Genomic DNA, 27,543 nt, shown 5'->3' on the forward strand with positions numbered 1-27,543 from the left:
CCGCATGCGCGGCGGGGCCCGGAAGGGGCGGCCGGGCTGGCGCCGGTGCGAGCGTCGCGCTGGGGCTGCGGCAGCGCCGGGGCAGCGGCGGGATGAGCCCTGCGGAGTGAGCGCAGCCCCGCCTGACGCCCCGCGCCGCTCTCGGCTCCTCCGCCCCGCCCGCCTCCGCTCTGGCTTCGGGCCCCTTCTCTCTGCGCTGCGGCGGGCGGAGGCGGCGGAAGGAGAAGCCCATGGAGGGGAACCGGGACGAGGCCGAGAAGTGCATCGGGATCGCACGGGAGGCGCTGGAGGCCGGGAACCGCGACCGCGCCCTCCGCTTCCTGGGCAAGGCGCAGAAGCTCTACCCGACCGAGACGGCCCGAGGTGAAGCCCGGCCCCCTCCCCGCTCCCGGTGCCCGCGGCCCGGCTCCGTCGGGACGAGCCCGGAGCGCCCGCGGGGCCCTCAGGAGGGCGGGCGCGGGGGGGCCTCTCCGGGGGGCCCTGCAGGCTGAGGCGAGCGGGACCCGGCCCCAAAGGCAGCCCGGGGCCGTGGCGGGGTGCGCGGCTCCGCCGGGAACGGAGGCCGGAGTGTGTCCCCAGCAGCAGCGCTCAGGGCAGTGCCTTCCCCCCGCCGGGGCATGACTCCGGCGTCAGGCGCTGCGGAGGAGTGCGTTCACCTCCCCTGGTGCCAGCGGGGATTTCCCAGGGCCGACCCAGCTCCTCGCCTGCATTCCCCCTCCTCCCTACAGGCATCAGTAAAAGCGCGGCCGCACAGACGAGGCTTAGCCCCGATTAACATCAGGACATCTCAGGCCCCAGGCCGAGACAGGCCGGGTTGGCTTCTCTTCTGTCACTGTGAATCACCCCTTTCTAACAGCTTGCCATGAGAGCTGCATCTCCAGAGTGGACCGTGTGTTCATTTTCTAATGTACTTGTGGTCTGGGTTTTCTTGGGTTTGGTTCCCTTTTGGTTGTACAGCAGCCACATAGGAATTGCACACGAGTTTACCTTTCCTGGAGAAAATGGAATATGTGGCTCCCCCCAAGACTTAATTAGCTCTTCTGACTATTCCATACTAAAAACTTGAAACCTTTTAGCAAAAGGCGTTTAGAAATAATTGTTAGAAAGGAGCAGTAGTGAGGTTTCAGTGTATGTAGAACTGTTCCCTGTCTTGGAGCCTTTCTGTCACACAGTGCCGGAAGTCCGCTCAAGACACCTTTGGACACAGCAGGGACTTGTTACATTCCTCTGGCTCTCACTGGTCTATGCTGTGAAAGGAGTAGGAACTACTTCAGTGCCCTGTACAACTTAATTGCCTCAGCATTTGCCATTTCTGATGTGTAAGTTTAAGGCAAAATCTTGACTGGAAATTGCTGTGAGGAGATGCAGTGAAATATTTTTGGGCCTCTTATCTCCTGACTTCTCATTATATGCAAACAATAAATGAAAATTTCACTGGCACCTTTCTTTTTTAATTAGTGTTTAGTTTTTCACTAAGTGTCTGGTTTTTTTCCTGCAAGGCGGTATGGATGTTGCCGTATTCCCCTAAATTTCTGTGGCTTGAGAACATGGCATGCATGGAGCTTTTTGGAGCTTTTTGGAATCTGTGTTGATCGGGAGGCAGGAAGGCAGAGGATTTCAATTCAGCTTCTTCCACCAGGGAGACCAAATAGCAAATAGCTTCATCAGCTTCACACAGCTTGTTATCATCTTATATCTCAAAGATAAGACCTAGAATAGCTTTCAGGGAAAAAAAAAATCATCTGACTTGTTTTGAACATTTGGTGGGGGTTTTTTTAAGTAGGACTGTCACTACATAACCACCATTATAAGGTATCCAGTGCAAGAAGTAGATGGCTAATTAGGCTATTGTCTGTAGGACACTTGTTTTATTCACTGTGGAAATTAGCAGAGTCAATCACAAATGAGGCACAGACCTGGGGCAAAGATGGCCTTGTGGTAGTGGGCTGTAATCTGAGGAACTGTGTCTTTTAAACTAAAAGTTTCACAGAATTTCTCTGTGATGTGAAATAAATCAGTTCACTCCGTTTCCATTAGTGAGCAGCTAATTGTTATGCTTCGTTTTTTCAGGTACTCAGCTTGACACAAGGGCCTGATTTGTGGTATTGGTGGGCAGTTAAAGCCCATCTTTAGCTAAAGAGAGTTGCAGATGCCCTAATACCACTGGAAAAGCCCTAGGCCTGATTTGAACCAGGTACTTAGATATTAGGGGACTCTGTAAACTTCTAATATCTCTATGCTTCCATTTTCTAGCTGTTGTTAAATCTTTTAAACTCTTCTCATTTCCTCCCAAAACAAAATAAACTCATTGAAATTATTTTTGTTTAAAGTTTGAGGCACTGAAATAATTCTCTTAAAAGTGCAGTAAGGTGCAAGGACACAGACTTTTTTCAGGTTCTGGAAGAGGTGCAATAAACTACAGCTGGCATTTTACACTAAGAACAAATTAAATTGCTCTCATTGGCATCTTTTAGTGGAGAGTCCATTTGAAGACAAAATCTAACTCATAATTCATAATTCAGGTAATCAAGTATGTGTCATAGCACATGCCAGAGAGAAAGAAGCAGTTAAGGTTTTGTGAGCCCATTTAATTTTCTAACACAAATTCTTATTCCGCATTCATAATGTATTTGGTTTATATGGTACTAGGACAATGTGGTGCAGCCCCAGTTGTCACTCTACTCACTTTTTTCCTCTGGAGTGTGGGTTAGAAGATAGTTGAACTAATTTCTTACTGGAGTTGCAGATTCTTCGTCTGTTGTACCTTTAGTATCATTTTGAGAACAATTGCCCACCATTTCACAAATGAAGTTCATAAAAGCAATGAGAACGGTAATGCTGAATCTTTTACTGGTGGGAGCTTCCTCCTCCTGGTGTTATAGTGGATTACAAAAGGACAGAGAATAGATTTTAACTATTGTCTCTAAAACAATGCTATGTGTGATCTGCTTTTGGCAACATTTACATTTAAAGGGCATTCAGCACTAGTTCAGTCATCAGTGAAGTTTAGTTTTGCTAAACAAAGCTTCTGCCTGAAATATGCTGACTGCAGCAGTGCTATTTTAAGGCTTTACTAGTGTGAAATGTAAGGTCAGTGCTTATTTAATGATACTGAGCTAATGACTTCATAGTAGCAGTGTCCATGTTGACGTCATTCTTTGCTAGAAAATAGTTTTACCGTTCAGCTGTTCAAAAAATTGTTTGATTTTGATTTTTGCTACTGATTCATCTTGCAACTGAACAGAACCTAATCACTTGTCCAGAAAAGATTTTTAAGAGTGGGTTTCAAGACATCAAAGGACAAGATGTCCCTTTCTAACTTAGGTGCCATTCTGTTTGAAGGCAGAAAACAATGTTAAGAAAAACTTTATTTTTCAGTTCTTCTTAAGATTTTTTTTTTGCCCATTTCTGATGCTGACTTTAAAAACATAATTTTTGGGAGCATGTCAGCTTAGTTTTTAGGCTGTTGTGTTAGGACAAATTCTGAATTAAATAGAGTTCTTCCACTGGTGAAACTGTGTGTGTAGGGGTCATGTTCAATGCATAACGGAATCAAATGTAGTCCAAGGATCTTTCATTCAACAGGAGGTAATAGTACACACAACAGAGGCTTCAGACACATTGAGAGATAAGATTCGTTGTCTTACCTGCTAACAGAATAAGACTTTGGTTGGCTGTATGCCCTGTTTTGAAATACTAGTTGCACAGTGAAAGTCTTCTTTAATGCACTGTTAGAACTACAGTTCTAACAGCTGATTTTACCACCAGCAGTTCATGGAAGAGTTAGAGTTTTTTCTGAATATCTAAACTGTGTCTTTTCTTTGAAGGAAACAATGGCCCCATACCCTTTGTGTGGTTTTCTTTTTCAGTGTAGGACAATAACATGTTTGTATACGCTGTGTCCTGCTATTTTAAGAAGCTGATATATTTGAATTTTATTTTTTTAAGCATCCTGCATTGTATTGTCAGCAATGCAACTCCTTACGAGGTCTGAGAAGGGAGTTAGAAAATAGTAATATTTAAAGTATACTGTAGCCAAACCTATTCATTAAGAGACTTAGAGCCACACTTGCTGTGAAGAAACACTGGATGTTAGAAATGCAAACCTTCGCCCATGCATGCATTTATGCCATTTCTGCTCCCACAGGTTCTGCATAAATGTTGGTGCAGGGATGAGAAATTTCTACAGCAATACTGATATATAAGGAGCAACTGGAAGACACTGAGTAAGCGTTGTTTCAAGAAGGCCACATGTTCAGTAGGATTCTATGGGATGCCACTGTTAAATATCATACTCACTAGATAGAAAAATAATTATGTTTTGTTTTCTAGTAGTACTTCTTTGGAGCACATTCAGACTGAAACACTTCATTCTGAGGGCACTGTCTGCTCAAAGTTCTGTTCTTGAGTAGTTCTTAAGCTGCAGACCTGGTCACCTTATTGGAGTTGTTACTACTTCATTTACCTCAACTTCATATGCCACAACGGAGAATTTAGAATAAAGTATTGCAAATATTGAATATGTCCTTCAGTTTTAATCTATAATGCAACTGTAGCTCTCCTGTTTTCAAGCTCCAGAATTCACTTGTACTCAAAGCATCCCCTCAGTTACAACTAGACATCTAAAGCTTAGTTGTTTGCTTATATCTGCTGTAAAGAGTCTGATCTGATCAATCCCTGAGTCTTGCTAAGGCAGCTGGAGGGCAGGACTGGCTCTGAATCAGCTGACTTTCTTGTTCAGGCTGAGTGTAGCTATTCACTAATAAGTGAATGTAAAAGTAAATACTAGGGAGCTTTCAAGAAGTGGTAGCTCTCCTTTTCAGCAAAGCTCCACTTTCTTTTCTTCATGTGATATATAAGCTATGATGTATAGGAGCCCGGTTTTCTGCTGCTCTAAGAAAGACCATGCTAGGCAGAGGAGAATTCTTTTTTTAATTTAGGACAAAGTTCTTCAGGAGTCTTCCCACTGGGTTTCTAGAAGAAAGTGTTATGCTTTCACACTGCATGGGACATTTTTCCTTAGCAGTTTTTATTAGCGCATTTTTAATGTAGATAATAACTCGTTTTCTTTATTAAACAAATTTAGCCTATGTAGTTTCTCATGCTGCTCTGAAGGAATCTGTTTTCAGGAAAGGTGGACTATTTAATAATCTGTGATCTATATTATACTTTATGTGCAGTCCCTTATGTTGGAATGGTATTGTTTCTGATTTATTGCTAAGACAGATACCCCCAAAATACAGGCTTATATACAGAAAGAAAAAACAGACTTTGTGTATAATGTTTATTAAAACTGCTAAATTTGAGATCTGCTGGAACATGGAATGAAATAGGATTTCAAGAACTACCAGAAGCCAACTGGTTTTCAAGGTCCAGAAGTTGAGTTTGGTGTACTTGGCTGATCTTGAGGTTTTTGTGGCATTTTAGCAGTGGTTTGAATTTCAGCTGATATTGCCTGGAAAGAATAGAGCATAATTTTGTGGCCACTAGTGACTCAGGTTACAGATAGGAATGTATTGTAGGTACTGAAATATGCTGGAGATGGGCTTGATGTCTGTGTGGAATAATTTGCACTTTCTAGAGAGTGTAAGGTTAGTTCCTCTTCTTCAATTTACAGCTGCCTATTCAGGTGTTCAGATGTTTTCACCTCAAGGCACAGGTTTAGTCCCTCTATAAAACATCTAGAAATGAGGCACATGGACAAATTCTCTCCAGTGTTACATTACCTTGTCAGAGATAGATGGGAGCCATCCAGTCAATAATTTTGAAACACTTTTCCATAGTTTTGCCACGAAAAGGAATTGTTATACTAACTGCAGAAACATTTGTGGCACAAAGTGATGATTGACAAGGAAGGAGGATGTAGCAGCTAATCTTGTAATGTGGTGCTCTCATCTAAGATATTTGAGAACCCTGACTTAATCACTAATACCTGTAATGATACTATGATATACTGTTGTTTTTATAGTTTTGTTGGAAGCCATTATGAAGAATGGAAGTACTGCTGGGGGAGGCGCTTACTGCCGAAAACCAGCTAATAGCAGTGATCAAAGTAAGCCCAATAGCACGAAGGAGAACAATGCATCTGCTGCAGGTGAAAGTGGAAAAGGCTACAACAAAGAGCAAATGGAAGGAGTATTAAGGTATGGCTTAAATATGTCACTGCTTTTCATTCTGTGTGTTGTGTACTTATCCTTTCAACTCTATAATCTAAAGGAGCCACAGGAAGTTTGAGCTTAACTCAGAGGGGTTACTTGTACTGAACTCTAACTAGAAGGAAGAGCAGGGTTTTCCTGGTTCTAAACACCGGATGAGATGCTGTCACTTTTTGCTGAAAGTGCTACTTTACTTTAAGTGCTACTTAAAAAAAGATGCTATTCCTTTCTTCAAACTATCAAGGCTACTTTTTGGAAAAATAATACTCAAAATAGTTATTGACTAGATCTCATAGTAAATTGACAACTTGCAGGAAAGCGTTTCTATTCAATATTTTTGTACTAAATACACATTCTCACTCCAAAAGTTCATTTTCAAGCTAATCTTGGTGTACAGGTTGGTCTTAGACAAGTGTTAAAATGATTTTGGTTGGGATATAAAGGTATCTGAGAAGCACTGGAACACATAGTCTGAGTTGCAGTATAAACTCCACTTAGTGCAGCTTGATAGTATTAAGGTGAGGTGATATCAGGAAAGGATATGTGAAAAGAAACAAAGGTCAATAAAAATGTCCTTTTGAGGCAAGTAACTCTTAAGTTATCAGTGCACAGTTGCTGGCTATAGGAGCAAGAAAAATGTTGTTTGATTTGTGCCCAGATTTCTGCTAAAGAAATAGGGATACAGCAAAAAAATTGCACACCTCAAACCCTCATATTTTCAGATAAGTCTAGCCCAAATATTTTCAAGGGAGCTTGAAGGGAAATCAAGAAGACCCTGTCTCCTGGTTTGTGTATATTGGATGAACTGTTGTGCATAACAGAATTTTGTGGGGGTTTTTTTTTGTGTGCATCTGTGAAATGTATGTTACTGTTGATACTATTTTGGGATCTTCCAGAAGTTCAATAATCTGTTCAGCTGTGCTAACCAGTGAGGAAAAAAGTAGCTTTTCTTTGTTGATACAGAAGCTCCGTATTCAGGCAGGTAGACAGCAGCAGCTCTCACATGGTTGTCCTCTTGGTGTTATTAGAGCTTTTCATTTACCATTATCTCAGCTTAATTAATATTATTGCCTTTTGTGATATATCTAAAGTAAAACCCAGATAAGTTTGTACCTTTTTGGCCACCTTACATCAACTGTTAAAATGATTGCAGAATGTATGTATACACATGTGTGTGAAACAAAATACCCAGAAAGAAGTCCTCTGTAAATGTGACTTAGGTCAAAATAAGATATGTAACATACTCCCAGAAAGCTGCTGCAGGGGGAGCTGTATTGGTGCCAAGAGTCACTCACCTGTGACATGCCATTCTGAGATGCAGTCTGCAAGGCTTCCTGCAAGATCAGTCTGTTTGTTTGTGTTAGCAGAAGGTATATTGCCTACTTTGTCTCGACTAAAATGCTGTTGTAGAGCTAACTTTTTTCTCTGGTAGGCTTTTGTGGCGTTGGATATTGCTTTCTTGAAGGGATTTGTTAGATGCTATATAAACTTAATGCAGTTTGTTGAGATCAGGATGAGAGTTAGGAGTACTCAACAGTTGCACACTGAGAATCATCTTGATGCAACATTGCTTCAGGAATATTGAATGTTCAATATGGAATTTTAAAACCTACCAAGATATTTGCAAAATAAGCGATTATAATCCCTTACAGAACAACCCATGTTTGTTTGTTTTACATACCACTTAAAATAATGCATTAAAGCAGTGTCTTCACCTTCACTTGGGGAACACTGCTACCCTTTAATACAGCAATTCGTGAACCTTTAGAGAGAGATAGAATTTTCTGTATAGATGTGCAGCAATCAACAGAGTAAGTTTCCAGTTCATGTTGGAAGTTTTGACATGTTTGTCATATTATTAGTGACATAAACAAACCACTTCAAAAACTTGTGGCTAAGAATTAAAAAAATGTGTGCCTTGCCAAGGAGAACAGAATTAAATACAAACAATGGGCTAAAACTAAATGGAAAAATATAACACGTTCAGTGATGATAACTGAGAGAAACTTCATGTTTAAACCACAGTGAGAATGAGCTTTCTAGTCGGAAACCTGACAGGCAGCATATGATATTGCTTCCATCAGGCCCCAGATTTTTCCAATTAAATGAAACATGCCCCTTTGGGGAGGGTATTCTTTAGAGAATAGAGTTTGTCACCACCATATGCTTCTGCTGTACCACAGTGGAATGGTTTTTCAGATGTTTGAGTTGGTTAAAGAAATAGTATGTGAAAAAAAGTGGTTTTAAACAGTTTTATGCCCAGTTTTTGCCTTTTTTCCTGTAAGGGAAGAAGTTTATAGACAGCAAGGTAGCAAAATCTCCAATCCTCCATAAATTCTGACACTCAGCATGAATTTGACATTGGAGAAACAGAATTGTTTTGCATGTGCGTGATTCGAAAGGTCATTATCCTCAAATATCATTCCCTTTAGGATTTTTTGGTTCAGTAACTGAATGTAGACATAGGGAAAGTGCTTCTGTTTTCAACTGCACGTCCATGCCGTTTGCAATGCTTTTGTTACAAGCTTTAGTGGGCTGTCAGACAGGGGGACTGACTCTGAGCTCCTGCGCTTGGATCACTGATTAAAGTTCCTGGATTTGTACAGCTATCTTGAATTAGCTTGTGACAGCAGATTTAAGAAGCATAGTGAAGACACGCTTGGAGCAATGTAACTAATTTAGCTGCATTCATTTTCATCAGGATTACTCTAGTAATGTGAGTAGGTATGAGTACCAACAAGCACCTCTGTGCTGGCTTCGTTTTTTACACACACACAGGGGACACTGGTTGCTAACAAGTTACCATAACAGTTCTGTAGAGTATTACATGAGCTCGCAAGTTGCTCAGCAGGGAGAAGCGTAAGATGTAACATATTTCCTCTGATTGCATAAGTGCTGGGTAATGATGCCCTTTGTGGGAGCCATGCTCGCTATTTCAGTGTGACAGTTTGAGGCTTGAGAGATACCACAGCATTTTGTTGCTTTTAAATGGAAATGCTTTTAAAATTCCATCTGTATTACATGCATCTTTTTCTTAATGATTCTTACCTTGTCACTGAGAACTGGATCAAGTTGCCTTATCACCCTTAGGTGGCCTGCATGTGGGAGATACTGACAGGAGACTTGCAGAAATGCACTAGGACTCACAGTAGATTTAATGTCTTTTTAGAGCAAGTGCCCTACAAGTCTGTGGGCAACTGAAAGCTACCCAAGCAATGTCAGCTTAAGACAAATGAGTGAGAATCATGTGCATGACAAAAAAAATAAAGGAAGCATTGTCAAGTTGTATGTTTTATACAGGCTCTCTTTAAATTATCTTAAAATGCACATGATGTTTGACCTCTTTGGTCTCTTTTTTTTAGTCATAAGCTATAGCATGTGTTCCATATTGCCTTTTTGACATCTGAAAGAAAACTGCCATGATTAGTAATATGCCAAATTTGCATTATTGTCTTGTGAATATTGTGGCGGAATACTGCTTTTCCTGCCTTGCCAGTGCCTGCTTCTTGGAAGAAAGCACAATAATCAAATTTTGTATTTGTATCTTTGAGATAGAACCAAAACAAATTAATAGAGGCACGAGTTCTGCAGAAACCTTGCAAGGCAGGATTAAGAGCCATCGAGTAGTGCTCAGGGATAATCAGTAGCTTGATTTGAATTCATGTAGTGAACCAAAAAATTCCCTTTACACATTTCATGGATCAAACTAGGAGTATAAGCTGTGTGACTGACTTTTTCGAGGCATTCTGCTGACGCTTTTGCCAATCTAGCAAAAAGATACTGGTTCTTTTCCAGCATGGTGTTGAGGAGATAATTAACTGGAAGTGGATTAATAACAGCAGTCAATAGGTGTTAAAAAAACCAAACCATCAAAGCAAAGAAATCAGGGCATGCCTTTAATTAGGCTGTAGAGCAGCCATGAATTGTTGAAATATCCAGTTGAATGGTTGAGAAATTAAGGTAGAAATCATAGTCACAGAGCCTGTCACAGAAAAGTGGCAGAGAAGACATAATGGACTTTGTCAGAAAGCTCGTAGCTAAAATAAAAGCTTAAATAAAATCTGGAGAAAAGTATGCTGATGTAAACACGGCCTTGAATATTTCATATAATCCACACAGTAGAAAAAACTGATCACATACATCCAAAAGCAAGGTAGTAAGACAAGCACTCTAATGTGTTGTTGAATTTATCAGTGCAGCAGAGGTCTAAGACTTCTGCTGTATTTGTTTCAGAAACTAGGGATATGCTGATACCAGCTTGAGTTCCTTGACAATGCTGTGACCTTTTCTTCCCAATCTAGAGCACTTCTTTCAGGTTGTGTTTATGTCACCCAAACTGTGACTGGCGCATTCCCAACTCAGCTGCGAGATACCATTTGCATCAGGCTCTCTTGCATAATTGGAAATTTGACCTGCATAGATTTTGGTCTGCATTTTACTGTGTTTTTCTGCTCAACTCTAGGATCAGAAGTCAGTATATCTTCCTCTTGCTGTGTTCTTTATCACTAACATTCAGATGGCTGCTCGCTGTGCTGATCAGTTCAGATAACCATTGGGAGAAATATTTGTCCAAAAAAATTGTGGCTCCCTTGATATGCTTCTGGTTGAAGTATTTGTCTTTTGTGCTGTTCCTGTGAGGCTTTGAAATACCTCATCATACTCCAAATTTCATGATTCTGCATTGCTGCAAGTATTTGATACAGTAAGGCAAGCATCTCTGATAGATTTTGTTAATCTGATAAAAGCTGGCAGTGGTGACCTAATCTGAATTGTAGATTTGAAAAGTGATCTGACAAGCACAGCAGTAGGATCACATAATTTCGTAGTCACAGGAGAACCAGTGGTGGTAGCGCTAGAGTTTCTGCAGGTGAGAAGAGGCGTTTCAGGACCTGAAGGGCTTCTTCTGCTGTCAGCCATCAGAGCATGGAGAGAAGCCCAGCATTCAGCAGAGTTGTTGGTGCTGCAGTTTGAAGCTGGCTGACCAGTTGTGCTGCAGGTGCCTTGTTAGCTGCAAGCTGAGGTAGTGGAGCTTTGCAAGTCATGATGAGATACCTCTGTCAACAGATTGAGGATGAATGTAGTCCATCACTTGCTCTCCTGCTGTTTGAGAACTCTATTCTGTAAAAGTCAGCTGTTACTTCAGGAACAGCCAGCAAATCTGTTAATCAGAAGGACAGTGCCAAGGTGTTGGCAGGGGACTAACAATTCAACAAAGAGAGAAATCACCTAAACTACAAATAATTTGAAAGTACTTCAGATACAGAAGTCCAACCAGAAACGAAAAGTACAAGAAAAGCAATTCACAAAAAACCAAAACCTCAAGCAAAGTATCAGTGAAAACACCAAACTTCAAATAAGCCAGAAATAAAGAACAACAAAAATAACCAATTCAATACAAAATGGGCAGTTAGTAAGCAAGTGATGTGTCCATTGGAATTTAAAAAAAAAATGTCTGCATGGAGTTTATGTATGCAAGAAAATTACTAGTAGGAACTGCAGTACCTTAAGGGCTGCCAGATCAAACAAACAACTGTTTGAAATGGAGCATTCAGAAAGTTGTTCATGCTGAGAGTGTTGCAGGGGTTTCAGGTGCAGTTAAAAACCTGTGGTAACATCAGTGATGGGGCTTTTCCAGAACATCCACTGGTTTTACCTTTAATTTTTCCCTGCCTTTACTGGCTGATTTGTGTGCCCTGTAATAAGAGAAAAGTGAGAAAGGAGTGAATCCTTCCATCTACCTGCTTTCCCATGACAAATCCCCACAGGATAATTCAGTGGTGAGGGATTCTGGCTGAATGAGGATTGTCAGACGTCAGTCTACTAAAGAGGTGAGGGATATGTCCAAAAAAGTCTGTGTCTTCTGAGGGACAAGGAAAAAGTTGGACATGGCTTCCAGCAGCTGGAGAGAAATTTGTCATCAGGAGAGTGGTTTTGGAGGAAGAAAACTTGGAGCATCTCTTGAAGGATGAGGAAGGATGGGGCATCTGAAGCCCTGGTGTGGTGGGCTGTGTGCTCCAATAGTGTTAGAGAGGCCGTGTGGCTGTACAGTCATGTATGACCTGAGTCCTGGTGACCCCACAGTTTGTCCTGTGATAAACTGACTTACCAAGATCAGTTTGTGATGCATTAAAGTTTTGCCTCCCAGGAGTACGTGACAAACACTGATAACTTTGTTTAACTGGAAAGCACCTTCTAATCATTTTTGCTTGTCCCATCATCCCCAGTGAAAGTTTTGGTGCAAAACTCACATGAACTCAGCTGAGAGGGGAAAAGCAGAGGTGTTATCCTGTTGATTGCCCTGTCAGGAGCCTCCTGGCAAAAGTCACTGACTGCCTCCCAGGAGGAAACTGCATTAACTGGGTGCTAGCTACTTACAGTCCAAGTGGTTTTTGCCTTGAAGTGGGCAAGCAATGGGTGTAAAACTGTTGGCTAATGGGAGAGTGTGGCAAGGACTTCATAGCATAAGGTCACTGCTGAAAATTTCAGGCTTGGGAATGGGTTTTGGCCTCTGTGCATTTGTAGAATCATTTAATGTTTTTTAGCTTTAAAGCTTGGTCTGCCTAATCCAATATTTCCATATGAATATGCATGTTCCACATCTGTGTTTGTAGAATTTCTCATTTACCACTAGGAAAGACTTGCAAAGAAAAAACAGATGTGTTATTCCTCGGCTGAGGTATACCATTATACCATTGTTATACCGTTTCTCAATGATAGGAATACCTCATTTGTGGGCCAGGTTCAGGATAGCTGTTGCATGGAGGACTGCATTAATCCTTTAGATCTCTTGGTTGATACCCACCATTGCTGCTTCTCCTTTGAGGGTTGTCCACTGTGGAACATCCACTGTTTGCGAACCAGTAGAGAACTCTCAAGTTTGTTTTGGGGAGTTAGAAGAACAGGTTGACACCTATTGTATTATTCTTTTTTTTTTTCCATCTTCCTCCTCTTGGCATCCTAGAGTTGTGAAATGAATGTCTGCAAATAAATAAACTTATGTGCTAGTTTCGGTCTTTTTTCATGAAAAATAACAATGTGCTATTGAGAGAGTTGCTGAGGATGCACAGTGCTTAAAAACAGTTGAATGAATGTTTAACACCAGAGTTTCAAGGATAAAAAAACAACAACTTTGCTAAAAGTTGATGGCTTGCTATGTAATTTTGTATCAACCAAAGTTCTGTAAGAGTCTTGCCCACAAACAGATAGCTCAGGAAGAGTTATTGAGGAGAACTTAGATTGGATGCTGAGATAGAATTTCATGAAATAAAAGCTTAATTCAATGCTTGTGCACATTTAAATAAAGCTGCTTGCTCTTGATACAGTCATCCAGGCACTGAGGCTGTGCATTAAGGGATTTGTACACTACCATGCTTCTATTTGTACAGATTCAAAAAAAAAAGTTTCCAGTACTCAAGAGTATAATTTAATGGTTTTTCTTTCCATCCTTTCTTGATGGATTCACTGTTCTTTTCAGTTAGCTCTATCAGCTTCCTAATTGGAGCTTATTAAATGTTACTTCAATGTAATGAGCTATATTTATTTCACAGGATGTTTGTGTTGGCTGCTGCCTGCATACGTTCAATTCAGTGCTCTTGTGAGCTTTACACTGAGGCTTCCATAAAAGCTCCTATATTTGAACACAGGAAACAGAATTCCTCAAATGAAACTTGATTTGATCAATCTGTGAAGTAGGACAGGCCACACATGATGTTGTGGTTGTACTTTTGATGTTCACATTCCCTTAACTACAGGATACCCATACTTCTTCCATGAGAATCCTAAAGGCTTGGTTACCCCCTTGTTTACCACATGGTTGCCCTGTGTATTGTCTTGGAAACATTAAACCCAAATTCACACAGAAATTTGTGCATGTAAGAGAATGCAGATACAATTACAGCCATGTGAAGAGATTCCCATGAAGCTTTTAAAATATTTATGGATTTAATTTCATTTCTTTCTCAGACCAGCCCATTTCTTTTGGCATGTACTCAGTGTCAGTGTGTCTCATTTCTGCAGTGCAAGGTTGGGATTCAGCCTTTTCTTTGTGAATTCTTAGCCAAATAACTTGGTTTGATTGTTAAGCTGTGTTTAGTGGTTTGATCAGTTCTTCCTGCCTACATAGAATCAATGTTCTCTCTTCTCCTGTAAGTGCTTTTTCTTTTTTCTGGGGTATTGTAAAGTATACTAAATCATTGTATCATCTCCAGATTTTGCTTTTCCTGTCTGGGTTAGACAGCCTGCAAAAAGAATATTTCTGAGGTTTCAGTTTTTAAAAATGCTACACTTGGTTATATGAGATGAGCTAAATATGTAATTGCTGGAGCTGCTACGGTGACTTTGAATTTACATAAAAACTTACAGAAATATTATTAAGATTCAGGTGCATTCCCAGGAGCAGAAGTATTCTCACGTGTTTTATTTCCTGAAAAGTGAATGCTTGACTGATGGTATGATTCAGCTTTTGTTTGGAGAAAGGGAGATGTTGTTTGCTTTATGTCCATACTGAAGTGCTGTTTACAGTCAAAACAAATTTTCCTACCTGCTAGTTGTACAAAGTAAATTTGGAACCTTCTTTTTAGGAGTTATTAACAGCAATATTAATGTAATTGTGGATGAGGAAATGCCGAAGTAGTTGCAAACTGAAATCCTTTCTTACCACTGCGGTAGTTCTACAGTAGAAGTAAAAGAAATGTACATAGTAAGCTCAATAATGAGTTTATTATGAAAAAATACATTCTTTTTTTCTAGAGTGGATATTTTAAAATATTTTGTATTGAAAGCAGAAGATGTGATGTGATGCACCAGTGTAGTATATGGCCTCATCTGCAGCTGTGTGTTAACACATTATTTTTACATCTTGTTGTTTGCAATATTTGACATCATTTTCTTTTGCAGTATAAAGAAATGTAAAAATTATTACGAAGTTCTTGGAGTGTCAAAGGATGCAGGTGAAGAAGACCTAAAGAAGGCTTATAGAAAACTTGCTTTGAAATTCCACCCAGACAAAAACCATGCACCTGGAGCAACAGAGGCTTTTAAAAGTAAAACACTATTTTTACTTTAAATTTCTTTTATAATTAAACTTCATCCAAATAAAACATATTTTCTGCATTGGTCACTTGTATTTTTACAAATGTTAATGTATGTTTTAACTATTGTTAAACTGATATTTTAGTCAAGAAAATATTTGACCTTTGTTATATTAGAAGTATAGATAAATATCATGGACTTTGGAACTAGGGCTTGGTTTCAGAAAATTGACTGTAATGTTCAGTACAGGGAACAAATACTTGATCTGCGAAACCCAGTTGCACTTTTTTACTGTTGTTGACTTAATGTGGTCATTGAATTTTACTACCTTGGATCTTTACTGTACTTGAGCTAGAAAAAAAAGCAATGTTTGACAGCAAAATGCAGTTTTTACTGAATCATGTGCCACACTAAGTTACCTCGTCCTTAGAATTTCTTGTATGTGTGTAGTTTTACTGCTTTTTCTGCACAAAAACACCTGAGTTCAATCATGGCCTTACTAGTAGTTGCCTTTGACCATTTTTAGGTAAAATTTACAGTATGACTTGACCATATTTAAGGCTGCCCAGCTTAGCCCTGCACAAGGGAAATTTTTGAAGAAAAGCTTTTTAAAGAAAACAACACCATCATCTCAGATGAAGAAAACTGTGAATCTGTAAGAAATGATAATGCATAAGCAATCTGATTGTGGTACATCTTTTTATTTTTTTCCTGTGTGAGGTTTACATGCAGATATTTGAAAAATCATTCGGATAAAACACTTAAATTGGGGAGGGAAAAAAAAGAAAAAAAAGGCCTGAGCAAGACTTCTGATACAGACTTTAAGAGGTAATTATAATAATATATTAACAATTCCAGGTGAAAAGTAGATACAGCAGAGCAGGAAAGTTGATCGCTATTGATTCATGTCATACAGCTATGTGAAGTCTTTATCTAAAAGATACTATTCCTATAAAATAGTCTCTGGCCCTAGGAATAAAATCGTTTTTCCTTGTTAACAGCATTTCAAATAATCTTTAAAATGCTAAAAATCAGTTTCTTAATATTTTATTTAACATAAGCACTTTGTACAAGTCTGATTTCTTCAGCTGAATTTCACTTTCTGGTTTTTAACTAGATGAGTAAATGAACTGAAAATTTTGTAGGTGAATTCGTTGACCAAAACTTATTTAATGACAACTAGCATTTTCTTGCATTGAAATTTATCATAAACCTTTTGTATGGCTGAGTAAGCTTATGGTTTAATTTTCTGTGAAAGGTGTCTGATCAGTTTTTGACATCCATCTGAGAAAAAGAGTTCATAATAATAGTTTTTATTTCATAATACTGCTTTATTTTAAGGAAATTATAAAACAGAATTGAGTTTCACGATGGGTAAGGTACTTAGATCTTGACCTACCTAGTACTACCCTTTGGTTGTATTGAGCTGTCTCACTGAAATGAATTTTAAATCAAAAAGTTTGTGTAAATATAATAACTTCTGCTGTCTTTTACCAATTTAATCAAAAATCTTTCCTTTGAAACTTCTGAGCAGTGGCTTTTTTTCACTTTTATGTCCTTTTTGTAAAGAAAATTCCATTGGAATCAAGTCCATTGTGAATTAGCTCCAGATAATCAAGAGCAAGTAACAAACAGGCATATTTTGACAGTATGGTAACTTCACTTTATATGCAGTCAGCTGATCTATCTAAGTTTTTAATTATTGGGAAAATATACATTTTTACTACCAATTTTATCCTTGTACTGAGCAACAGAGCAATATTTCATGCCACTTTATGTCATACCTTCAGTGCAAAATACCAGACTTCATTTCTTTGGGTTTTCTCCTCCACTTAAAGAATTCCTTATGTTTTTTCCTAAGGGCATCTTAAAAGACACATAGCTAAAACTCATTAACTTTTTCTTAGATTGAATAGTGTTTAAAATATTAGTTATAAAGCCACAGTCTTATTTGCCTGTGTTGAGGTTATAGTGTTGCACCTTTCACGAACTTTTGATGACTGATGGCTTTTCAACACTGAAAATCATAATCCCTGTGCCTTGGGTTTGTTGGCTGCAAAATAAGTCTTTCGTTGGAGAGACTGGAGGAGAGAGTAGAAAGGAAGGCAGACAGTTTAATGAAAATACTGAGTGAAGATTGTTCATCAAGTGGCAACACAAACTTCCCATCAATCTGCAAGATCATTATGTCTGTGCACAGTGAGAAAAAGTCTTCTAAAGTCACCCAAATATGTGGGTTTTCTTGCTGATTTTTCCCATGCTTACCTAAGGGAGGTTTTTTCCTTTCTACTGCCAAAATTGAAGCTGTTCATTTGTGATACCATAGCATAAACAGGGACAGGCATCCAGGCCCAGCCCTCCAAACTGAGGTCATACTGACTGCCTGAGGATCGCACACATTGCTGTCACGCATACATGTTGTACACCTCATGTTAATGTCATGCAAAACTTTGTGTTACTAATGTCATTCATAAAATACCTTCAGAAGCATGAAGAAGAATGCATTCACACTGCTGTAGACAATGAAGTTGGTGCATTCCAAGAAAAGATCACTTACCAAATGAAACCAAAGAAGACCTGCCAAGTCTATGATGGTTTTTTAAGCCAGGCTGCTAGAGCAAACTTCAGTTAGCCAGCTTCAGAGTCTCATTGTATGCTTGATGCTTTTTTTATAACTGCAGTGAGTGAGAACATTTCCACAGGTGTAGGTGTTCCCCTAGAAAAAGAAACAAAGCTCTCCTGCCTTCTGCCTTGTTTAACAGGATAAAAGGCCTTTGAATAGTGTTGGTGGGAAACTTTGTGGAAGCTATTACAAGAAAAGTAGAGATGTTTCTGGGCCTTGTTCTACTGTAGTTGTTTTGTAACATACAGTTAATTACATGTTTGCTGCCTATTTTTGACTTTGAAATTGCAATTTCCATGCTGGAATAGCTTTTATCATGCATTTATGGGAGTTGTGTTTTATTCCTTGCTTCAGAAATCGGAAATGCATATGCTGTGCTGAGTAATCCAGAAAAACGAAAGCAGTATGACCTTACGGGCAGTGAAGAGCAAACTTGCAATCACCCTAGCAATGGCAGATTCAACTTCCATAGAGGCTGTGAGGCAGATATTACTCCAGAGGATCTGTTCAACATGTTTTTTGGAGGGGCCTTTCCAACAGGTATTTGTATACATGAGTATAATTGCTGAGATGTACTGCTGAGAAATATTGTTGAGTGGCATTAAGGTATATGGCAGTATAAAATAGTAGAATTATTCCAGCTGGCCTTGAACCCCAACTCTACAATCTACATCTGTTTATTTTTACCTCAAGTGTTGCTAAATCCCAAACATGTCAGATCTTTGGGGTTACTATCATAGAACTTAAAATATACTTAATTTAAGCAACTTAGAAATTGTGAGATACCTTAATGTCATTTTATGTTGTGTTGTGCAGTAATGTAAAGTGCTTTATACTGGTTCTGTACTGACCTCTAAATAGTATTTTTGTACATGATTTAAATGTGGCTGTTCCTTCCTCAGGTAGTGTACACTCATTTTCTAATGGTCGTGCTGGCTACAGCCATCCGAACCAGCACCGTCAGAGTGGGCACGAGAGGGAGGAAGAGAGGGGTGATGTAAGTTTAAGCACCATAGGCTTTGAACTGTGAAATTTGCTTTCAGTGGTGTGATTGTACAGGAGCTCTGTATTGTAGAGGAGGATTTGTACCTGCCAGTTGGGCATTTTAAACTTAAGCGGGTGGTTGGCTACTGACTGGTAGATAGGCATGCAAATTTGAGAAGGTAATAGCCTGGTTTTGTAAACCTGTTGTTGTATGTCACTTTCTTACTGGTGACTGGTATGATTAACCTAAATACGTCACCAATTCTGGCCACCTATCCTTGTATGCATTTAAAAATTTATTTGGGCTGAGCTAAGAATTGAACTTACGGCTCAATATTCACCTACGTGAGTTATCGCTAGTCCTGTATAACCACATATCACTGTATAGGTAAGACCAAATCATGGCATACAATGTAGCTGAATCCAGCTTTTATTAGGTAGTTGCTTGTGTGTACGTGCTAATCCATGAACTCTTGCAGCTTGAGCACTCTGTGACTATTGTGTGTGCATTTGAAAGTTCAGATAATACCACAGTGTTTGCAGTTACTGTTTTCCTAGTAGCTTTTAAGGCTTAAAGCAGAAAGTCAGTCTTATCATTAAATATTGTCAAATTTACCTGTTTGCTTGATGATTTATGAAATACCTGAATCTGTTTTGTTCCTTAGGGAGGTTTCTCTATGGTCATTCAGCTGATGCCTATTATTGTGTTGATCTTTGTCTCCTTGTTGAGCCAGTTGATGGTATCTAACCCTCCTTACGCCTTATACCCAAGATCGTAAGTAATGCTTAAATCACTTAAAGCAGAGGGGAGGGTATTGTAATCACCATCTCCCACTTAGAAACATTGTGGAGAGTCTTGCATTAGTTGACCTTTGATTTCCCACAGTGAAGAAAGGAAGGGAAGGTGTAGATGAAGCAGAACAAAAAATTTAGGTGCAAAAAACATGCTGTGAAAGTGTAATGGAGAAAAGAGGTCAGCAGTACTTGGAGTTCAGGAGGTCTAGTACAAGGCAGTGGGTCCATGCAACATGGCATGTTGCAAAGGCGTTTACATCTCCAACATACTTAATCAAAACCTGAAATCTGCTAAGGCTCATTACTCTTTTGGGGGTTATCTGTGTTTGTAGAAGGTGAAGAATTTGAAAGCAATATTCTCATCTTTATTTAAGTGCTAAACTTGATGATGGCTGGGAAGATTGTCTGTTCTTTGCTTCATTCTAGGTGATGGTAAAATCTTCATTTTCTTGTGAAGAATTCTACTTGTGAAACTTACTTGTTTTGTACAGTAGAATATTTAAACCTTTTTTTCTTGTGAGAAATAAATAACTTAAATGGAGAGTGCAGCTAGTTGATAGTCTTAACCCACTCACCACAATGGTTTTAAAAATCATTAGTTCGTTGCAGAAGTCTCAGCCCCACAACAGAAAGGTTTATTTTCTCCTGTTTTTCAAAGTTCTCTATTTCTGGAGTAGGATGTTTTTCCCTTCTGCAGCTAAGCTGTTGTAATACTTAGAAAAGCATCTCTGCCAAAATGTTTGCATTTTTAATCTGCAGAATGCTAACAAGAAAATAAATTTATCAGGGCTGGCAGCAAACACTTGAGAATGGAGATGCCTGTACTGGGTTGCTCCAGAATGGTGACCTGTTTCTGCTGAGTTTGAATTTAATAATTTCCTATTATTAAAACTTATATTTGTCTAAAGAGGTATGAAACAAGAATCTTAGTAAAGTGGAATTTTTTTTTGAGATCAAGTGTTTAAGGAGCAGAAGTTTAATGATCAGGTAAATGCAATAATTTTATTCTCTAGCAGATTATTAGAGCCATTATTTTCATTATTTGTCTCAAAATGGCAAATTTAGGAATGTGCTGGTATTATTCTGTAATGGCAATATTTTTTAAAGTCTATTTGTGGTGTAAAAAATTAATTGAATTAATATTTAGTCTTTCTCTCTCTCCTGCCTTCTTTTTTGCAGAAGTACAGGGCAGACCATAAAAATGCAGACAGAAAATTTGGGCGTCATTTATTATGTCAATAAAGACTTTAGAAATGAATACAAAGGAGTGTCATTACAGAAAGTGGAAAAGAGTGTGGAAGAGGATTATGTGTCCAACATTCGTAACAACTGTTGGAAGGAGAGGCAACAAAGTGAGTTTGGTAATATGTGTAATTGCATGAAATCATGTATTACGATAAAAATAAATTGCCCTGGACAAGAAGTGCTTGTATTGTTACAATATCTCAATGCAAAAGTAAGTGTAAGGTCCCTGCTGTTCTCCCTTTAAAACTGTCCCTAGTGTCACTTAGATTTTGAATCTTACTCAGTGATCTAACAACCATTTGCAAATTATCAGCAATTTTAATCTGCTGCTTTATTATCTATAACCATTTCTCAGAAAATTAGACTACGCTTAATTGATAATGACTAAGCTTTTGTCCTTAACTCACTGCAATATCTAAGAATTCTCATGTCTTCCACATTACTTTATCATGGCAATAGCTCATTTCCCTAGGTGCTTTTATATAAGTAAATAAATAAACCAGAAGCTTACATAGGTGTTTCCAGAGAGACGAAAACATAATCTTCCTTGGACAACAGTACATACAAACACTGCTTTTCCAGGCAACTGAGGACAGACAGCACGTCCTGTACAACAAGGGGGCTTAGTTTGCCATCTGTTTCTCCAGTTTAGTATTAGACAATGAGTTACATCTTTCAGAAACCTAGAATTCAGTGTTAAAGCATAAAAATACTGAAGAGCACCAGCCTTTTCTAAATCAGCATCAAGTTTAACCAGTTATTCTGTTATCTGTGACCATTTTGTGAGCTATATGGGAACAGCACTGCTAAAATTACATCAGTGTTGAAACCAGATGGTTTTAACTTTTCAGGTGGTAAACTTCAGTCATAGCTAATTAGAAAAATAATTCATTTATGAACTGTCAGTAAACTGACCAGAAGCAAATAGAGTGTGATTCTCTGAGTCAGATCACATGTTCCTGCCCAGCTTTAGTCTCTGCAGTCCAGTTGTTTGGTACTTGTAATTTATCAGATTGTGAACACTACCCAAATTAATTTTGAGTAAGATGGTCCTAATTTGTTTTGGATTTTTTTTTCTGATTATAGAAACAGCTGATTTTGTGGTTTTATGGATTTAAAATACCTGTTGTGTGTTAAATCTCCTTGACAGTTGAAATCTGTCCAGGGTTGATTGACATTTAAAGATGTCTTGCATTTTGAGTTGAAATGACAAAAAAGATTTTACAGAATTAAAATGCTCAGCAATGCAAATCTGTTGAGCACCAGTATAATACAGAGAATTATTAATAGCTCTGAACACTGACAGTATGAATCAGCATCAGTTGGAGTAACGGGCTTAACACTCAGATTGGATTTTTTGGGGCACAGACAAGATGCTAGAGCCATCAATAACAATGCAGGATCACTGAGAGTGGTCTATATTTGTAATGTTTAATGAGGTCTGACAGAAGTAGTATGGGTTTTTTTGTATTTTGTTATTGTTAGGGATTTTTCTGGGATGTGTTTTTTTCTTTTAAATCAGATACTTCTGTATGAACTCTGAAGGAACTGGAAGGCTGATACAGCTTTACCTGCTCAAAAAAATGAAATTGTTACAAAGATCCAGCAAAGGAAAACTGTAGCAGTGCTGTTTAGGTGGTGTCTGAGTGAAGTTAGAATAGAGAAAAACAGGCAAGGATTAAACCTGAGGTGTTTTGTACAACTCTGTCATGTGCCAAGTATTCAGTTTGTAACAAAAAAAAATCTTTTCTCTTTTCTCTTTAAGAAACAGACTTACTTTATGCAGCAAAAGTATACAGAGATGACCGCCTCCGAAAGAAAGCAGAGTCCATGTCCATGGAGAACTGCAAAGAACTAGAACGGCTGACTAGCCTCTACCGAGGAGGATGAGCTACAGTTACACACACATCTTACATATTCTGTTATCTCTCCTGTAAACTGACAAGAGATTTAGTTTCACCATGGATGCTGGAAAAAAGGGTGGATGTAAAACTCTACTGTGTAGCTGTTTCCAGAAACCTTATGCTGAAATATCATTTAACAGCTTCTTTACCTACTGTGAAATATAGGTAACTTTAATTGTCTAGATTTTACTTCAAAGCTTCTGTGAATTCTTTCAGCAGAGAGAATAGCTCAGAAAGGATGCTATAATTGTAGAGACTTAGTCATAGTGGTTCTCCTCTAACATATTTGCCATGTAAATATCTGTGGAAAGAACACTTTGTGTATATACGAGTTAAATGACTTTCTATTTAAAAATCTCAGAAATTTAGTTCCATAATACATTTTGTCTCACTGATGGAATAAATAGTATGATTACATCACTCCTATTCAGATGTCAAGTGTGTGGAGTTGAAACAATAATTTTTAATATTTTATCTCTAACTCTATGTAAAATCTTCTAGGTTTACTGCTTAGAGGAGCTTGGTATTTTTAAATATAATGCCATATATTCCTAAATATCTGTTGGGGTATATTGATCTGGTGTAGAGTAGCAGTTTAGCTGTTGTAGTTTTTTAGCATTTCTAAGCAATGCTGAGAAAAATAAGAATTACACTAATCTCTTTTCAAAGTAAATATTTGCAAATGCTGTACAGACCATTATAAACATTGCTTTTAGTACTTGCAACAGTTTGCAGCAGCTCTACCATTTGGTTTTCCAGTAGTAGTAAATCCATATGTATGGTTAATATGCATCCATAGCTTCCTTAATTTTCACTGGAAAGTTAGAGGAAAACATGCAACACTAAAATCTTAACACTAAAATAAAAAGGCAACCTATTTTTTTTCCTGACAGGCTCCCATTTTCTTAATATTTTTTTATTTCAAGCTAGGTCCCAATACTGATTCTTCAATGGGCACCGCAAGTGGATTTGCTAAGGACAAGCTATGTGCCTTTCAACCCTTTTGCCAACTATTTAAACGCTTTGCTGCTTTGCAGTGTGCTCCTGCGGTCAGAGCCCTATCATTTGTCAGAAGAGGTAGGGTATGCATTTTCTGGGACCAGAATGTAGCTGGGCTGACTTCCTAGAAATAAGCAAGCCTGTTTGGCTCCTACATAGAAGATCATGTAACTCAGTGGCCTAGAAATGGAAACTATATGTAGCCACACCTGCTGATGCAAAGAGGTGTCCTGAAGCAGCTAAGTACAATGTACTTAAAGTTTATCAAAGTGTGTTAAATGTTTTTAGGTTCAGTAGCTAATGTTTTTTACATTTTAACAGTGTTATGCAGGGAAATGTTTCTCAGATTTGAGAATGACAGATAGCTGTATTATGAGCAATATATTTTGTTTGAGAAAATGGCTCTTTGAACAATGCTGTCAGTTCATGTGGAGCCAAATATTTCTCCTAAATTGAAAACTTAAATACTTTGCCTGACTTCATTGCCATTCCTTCTGATCTAGAGTAGGATATGACTTTACAAACACTAAATTTTATTGCTCCAAATGACCCAGAAAACATTTTGCACATATCCCTGTTCTAAACTGTCCCAGTGGAAATGTCTTCTCTTGAATTGGTGTAACATGAGACTGGCTGCAGACTTTTAACTAAGCAGCTAAACCAGCCTTCAAGGGGGACATAAAAGCCTGGTGCACAAAACAGAACTATAAGTTTCTGAAACAATGACAAAAAAGGGTTGCTGTACTGAATGTCCTTGCTAAAACTGTAGTAAAAGGGTTCATATGTAATAGAAAGGCATCCAGTTGTTTGAAATGTGCAATCAAAATCTATGGAGAACATGAGAGTCCCCAGATTTTGTAACTGTCCAGAATGTATTGTAATTATATTAATGAAAACAAACTATCGAAGTACATCCTGGTACTCCTGTGTCTTCTTATAGGAAGAAAATTGTTCCAAAAGCTTTAAAAAGTACTTGGGCCTTCCTGTTTACAAATGAGTCTGAGCTTGCAACTGATCTTTTAGTTAACAGGAAGAAGGATATATAACACATTTATCAAATATTGGAACTGTGAAGTCAGAGTGAACAGATGGTCTTAGCAGAGCTGCCTATAATAATCCTATGGGCTGTGTCTGCCCTGCAGCCACTTCTGTTGCAGGTGAGAAGTGGGGAAATGGATGGATGCTGAACTGTGTCAGCTTGGTTCAATTGCTATCAGTTCCTCTGTAAACTGGAATAATGTGGTGGCTGTGCCCTATGGCAAGACAGACATCCCAGAAGGTTAAAGCTGAGACCTAGACTGCAACATTTCATTTGACTACTTACTGCAACTGGCACTTTCTGAGAAGGAAATAATATGTTTATACTGGTGGAAGTATGCTGCTTAGCATTTAACAGATTAAATAGTTGCACACTTTGAAATATGTAGTAATGTGCAAAAGGATGCTGTGATTTCCTGTGGCATAAGGATTAAGCTGCTCTAAATCTGGCCTGCAAACATTCTTTTAATATTTCAAGTGGGTGTTTTTCTCCTCATGATTGTTGTTTTTTTCCTCAAGCCGAAGGGTTTTTTTCTTCAGAAATGCCAGTATCTTCCCTGGACTTGTTGAGAGAATCTGCTGGAAAGTTCAGAATTCATTTTCTCATGAGCAAAATGCAAATTGAAGTGGGTCAAGTACTTAAATCTTTTCAGATGACCTTTCTTCAGAAGGCAAAGTTCTCATTAAAAGAGATGAGACATTAAGATGTTGGAAAGAAAAGGGGAAAACAAAACTAGTATTGAACAGCCTGACTAAAAATCCTCAACATTTTAGCTACCTGCTCCTTACGGTTTTTATTTAGTCATTACCTTTCATTTAATCTAGAATTAAGGATAGCACAAGCGTGGGTTCTTTGTTTTATTCTTTGAAAAGGCAGGCATAAAAGCTCTGCAAAAGGAGAAAAATCTTGGCATGACTCTGACATAGCCTAATGAAAAAAAGGAGATGATTTGCATCTGCTGAAATATAACATCAATATGTGTTCTATTTATGGAGCATCCTGAGTCACAAGCGAGTTCAGTGTTCACATCTGATGAAGATTTCCCTACAAGTTCTCTGTTTGGGTAAAACAAATTAAATTGGATTTTTTTTACCTTTTTTCAAACAGTCTTTTTTTCTTTTACAAGTTTCCAAGAAAAGGTAGGACATTACAGCACTAAAAATGTAACAGATGCATTTAAATAGACAGCAGAGACAACTATAAATTATAAATATTTCGAATATAATTTTGTAACAAATGCTGTAAAAGGATTAAAATGGGAGGGCAAGAATATTCTTAAAGTTTGTTCATAAATTTCATTTACCCTTAAACAGTTGTTATTCTGACTTCTTGTAGCTCTGTCAAAGAGGATTGTAATAGTAAAAGCATTTTGTTTTTTAAAAAGCAGGTAATATTAAATAAATTCCTGAAGCTATAACTTACTTGCATGTAATGTAATGTAATAAATATAGGAAAGAAATAGGCCATTTGTTGTGGTTTGGCCTCAGCCATGAACCGTGCAGCCAGCTGCTCTCACTCCTACAGCGCAACAAGGAGGAGAATCAAACTCAGGTAAAACCTGTGAGTTGAGGTGACAGCGGGTTATTTATCAAAACAAAATCAAATATCAGTGATCAACAGCAATGAAAACGGAGACAAGAACGGAGAGAGGAATAAACCCCAAGAAACAGAAGTGATGCCCAGTACCATTGGATGATGCTCACCACACTGACCAATGCCCAGCCTGTCCCTGATGAGCAGTCGGCAGCTCCTGACCAACCTCCCCAGTTTATACACTGAGCATGAGATGCTCCATTACACTGAATATCTCTTTGGCAAATTTGGGTCTGCTGTCCTGGCCATGCTCCCTCCCAGTGCTCCCTCCCTTCTTGTGCACCTGCTTGCTGCCAGAGCATGGGAAACTGAAAAATCCTGGATTTAGGGTAAGCACTGCTCAGCAACAGCCAAAGTATCAGTGTGTTACCAACATTATTCTCATACTGAATCCAAAGCACAGCACTGTACCAGCTGCTTGGAAGAAAAATGACTCCCCTATCCCAGCTGAAAGCAGGACACCATTTTAAACTGTACTTCCCATACTTTTCTGCCTAGCAGGTATTAGGTTTGAGTATTGGGCTTCTCCACATTTTTGGGAGTAATATTAAAATATACTGTTTAGTCAAGATGTTATCCTTCATGCAGAATACACTTCTCCCTTTAGCACTGGTTTATTCCATGTATAGAAAGACTGTCATCGGGATGGGAGAATAAATTCCCATTAACAGCAATACAGGAACCATCTCATAGATGCTTTTGCATCGCTTTTAACCAAAATGTGACAGTAAAATCAATCTCTGAGCATCATGGATGCAAATAATTTTTAAAAAGTTGCATTTTTAAACATTTTTAGTATATAGTAAGGAATATTTTAATAAATGAGAAGACCAAAGTTGTCCCAGGTAGCATTTTCAAAATACTATCAGAAGCTCACATGATGATTTTATGGGGTTCTCTTTTAAGTATCTCTCTAATGTGACCAAGTCCTTACCAAAATGCTGTGTGTGCATGGCTTGGATTAAGAAGGAGGTATGGATTCTCAGTATTCAAATAAATTTGTTCTTTTGAATGACCTTTTCCTCTGTTACTTGCAAAAAGTGGGTTATCTCTGTTGCGGGCTTTTTGAAAACTTCACTGGATCTATATGTTCAGAAACATTAGCAATTTCCAAGTGAATATATATATATATATATGGTTTGTTTTGTTTTGTTTTTTTAATTTACACTTTTTAAA

The 27,543-nt window shown here is 38.5% G+C and overlaps 1 protein-coding gene across 1 annotated transcript; it reads left to right on the forward strand.

Moving 5' to 3' along the window:
* DNAJB14 (DnaJ heat shock protein family (Hsp40) member B14) lies at positions 1–26,236 on the forward strand. Its single transcript, XM_063422103.1, has 8 exons — positions 1–363; positions 5,969–6,143; positions 15,051–15,196; positions 18,163–18,348; positions 18,711–18,805; positions 19,458–19,567; positions 20,767–20,939; positions 22,598–26,236. The coding sequence occupies exons 1-8, from the start codon at positions 231–233 to the stop codon at positions 22,720–22,722; spliced, it is 1,143 nt and encodes a 380-aa protein (XP_063278173.1). The 5' UTR covers positions 1–230; the 3' UTR covers positions 22,723–26,236.
* The last annotated feature ends 1,307 nt before the right edge of the window (positions 26,237–27,543 follow it).

This window comes from Prinia subflava, chromosome Z, assembly GCF_021018805.1.
Source record: "Prinia subflava isolate CZ2003 ecotype Zambia chromosome Z, Cam_Psub_1.2, whole genome shotgun sequence".
Taxonomy (NCBI): Eukaryota; Metazoa; Chordata; class Aves; order Passeriformes; family Cisticolidae; genus Prinia; species Prinia subflava.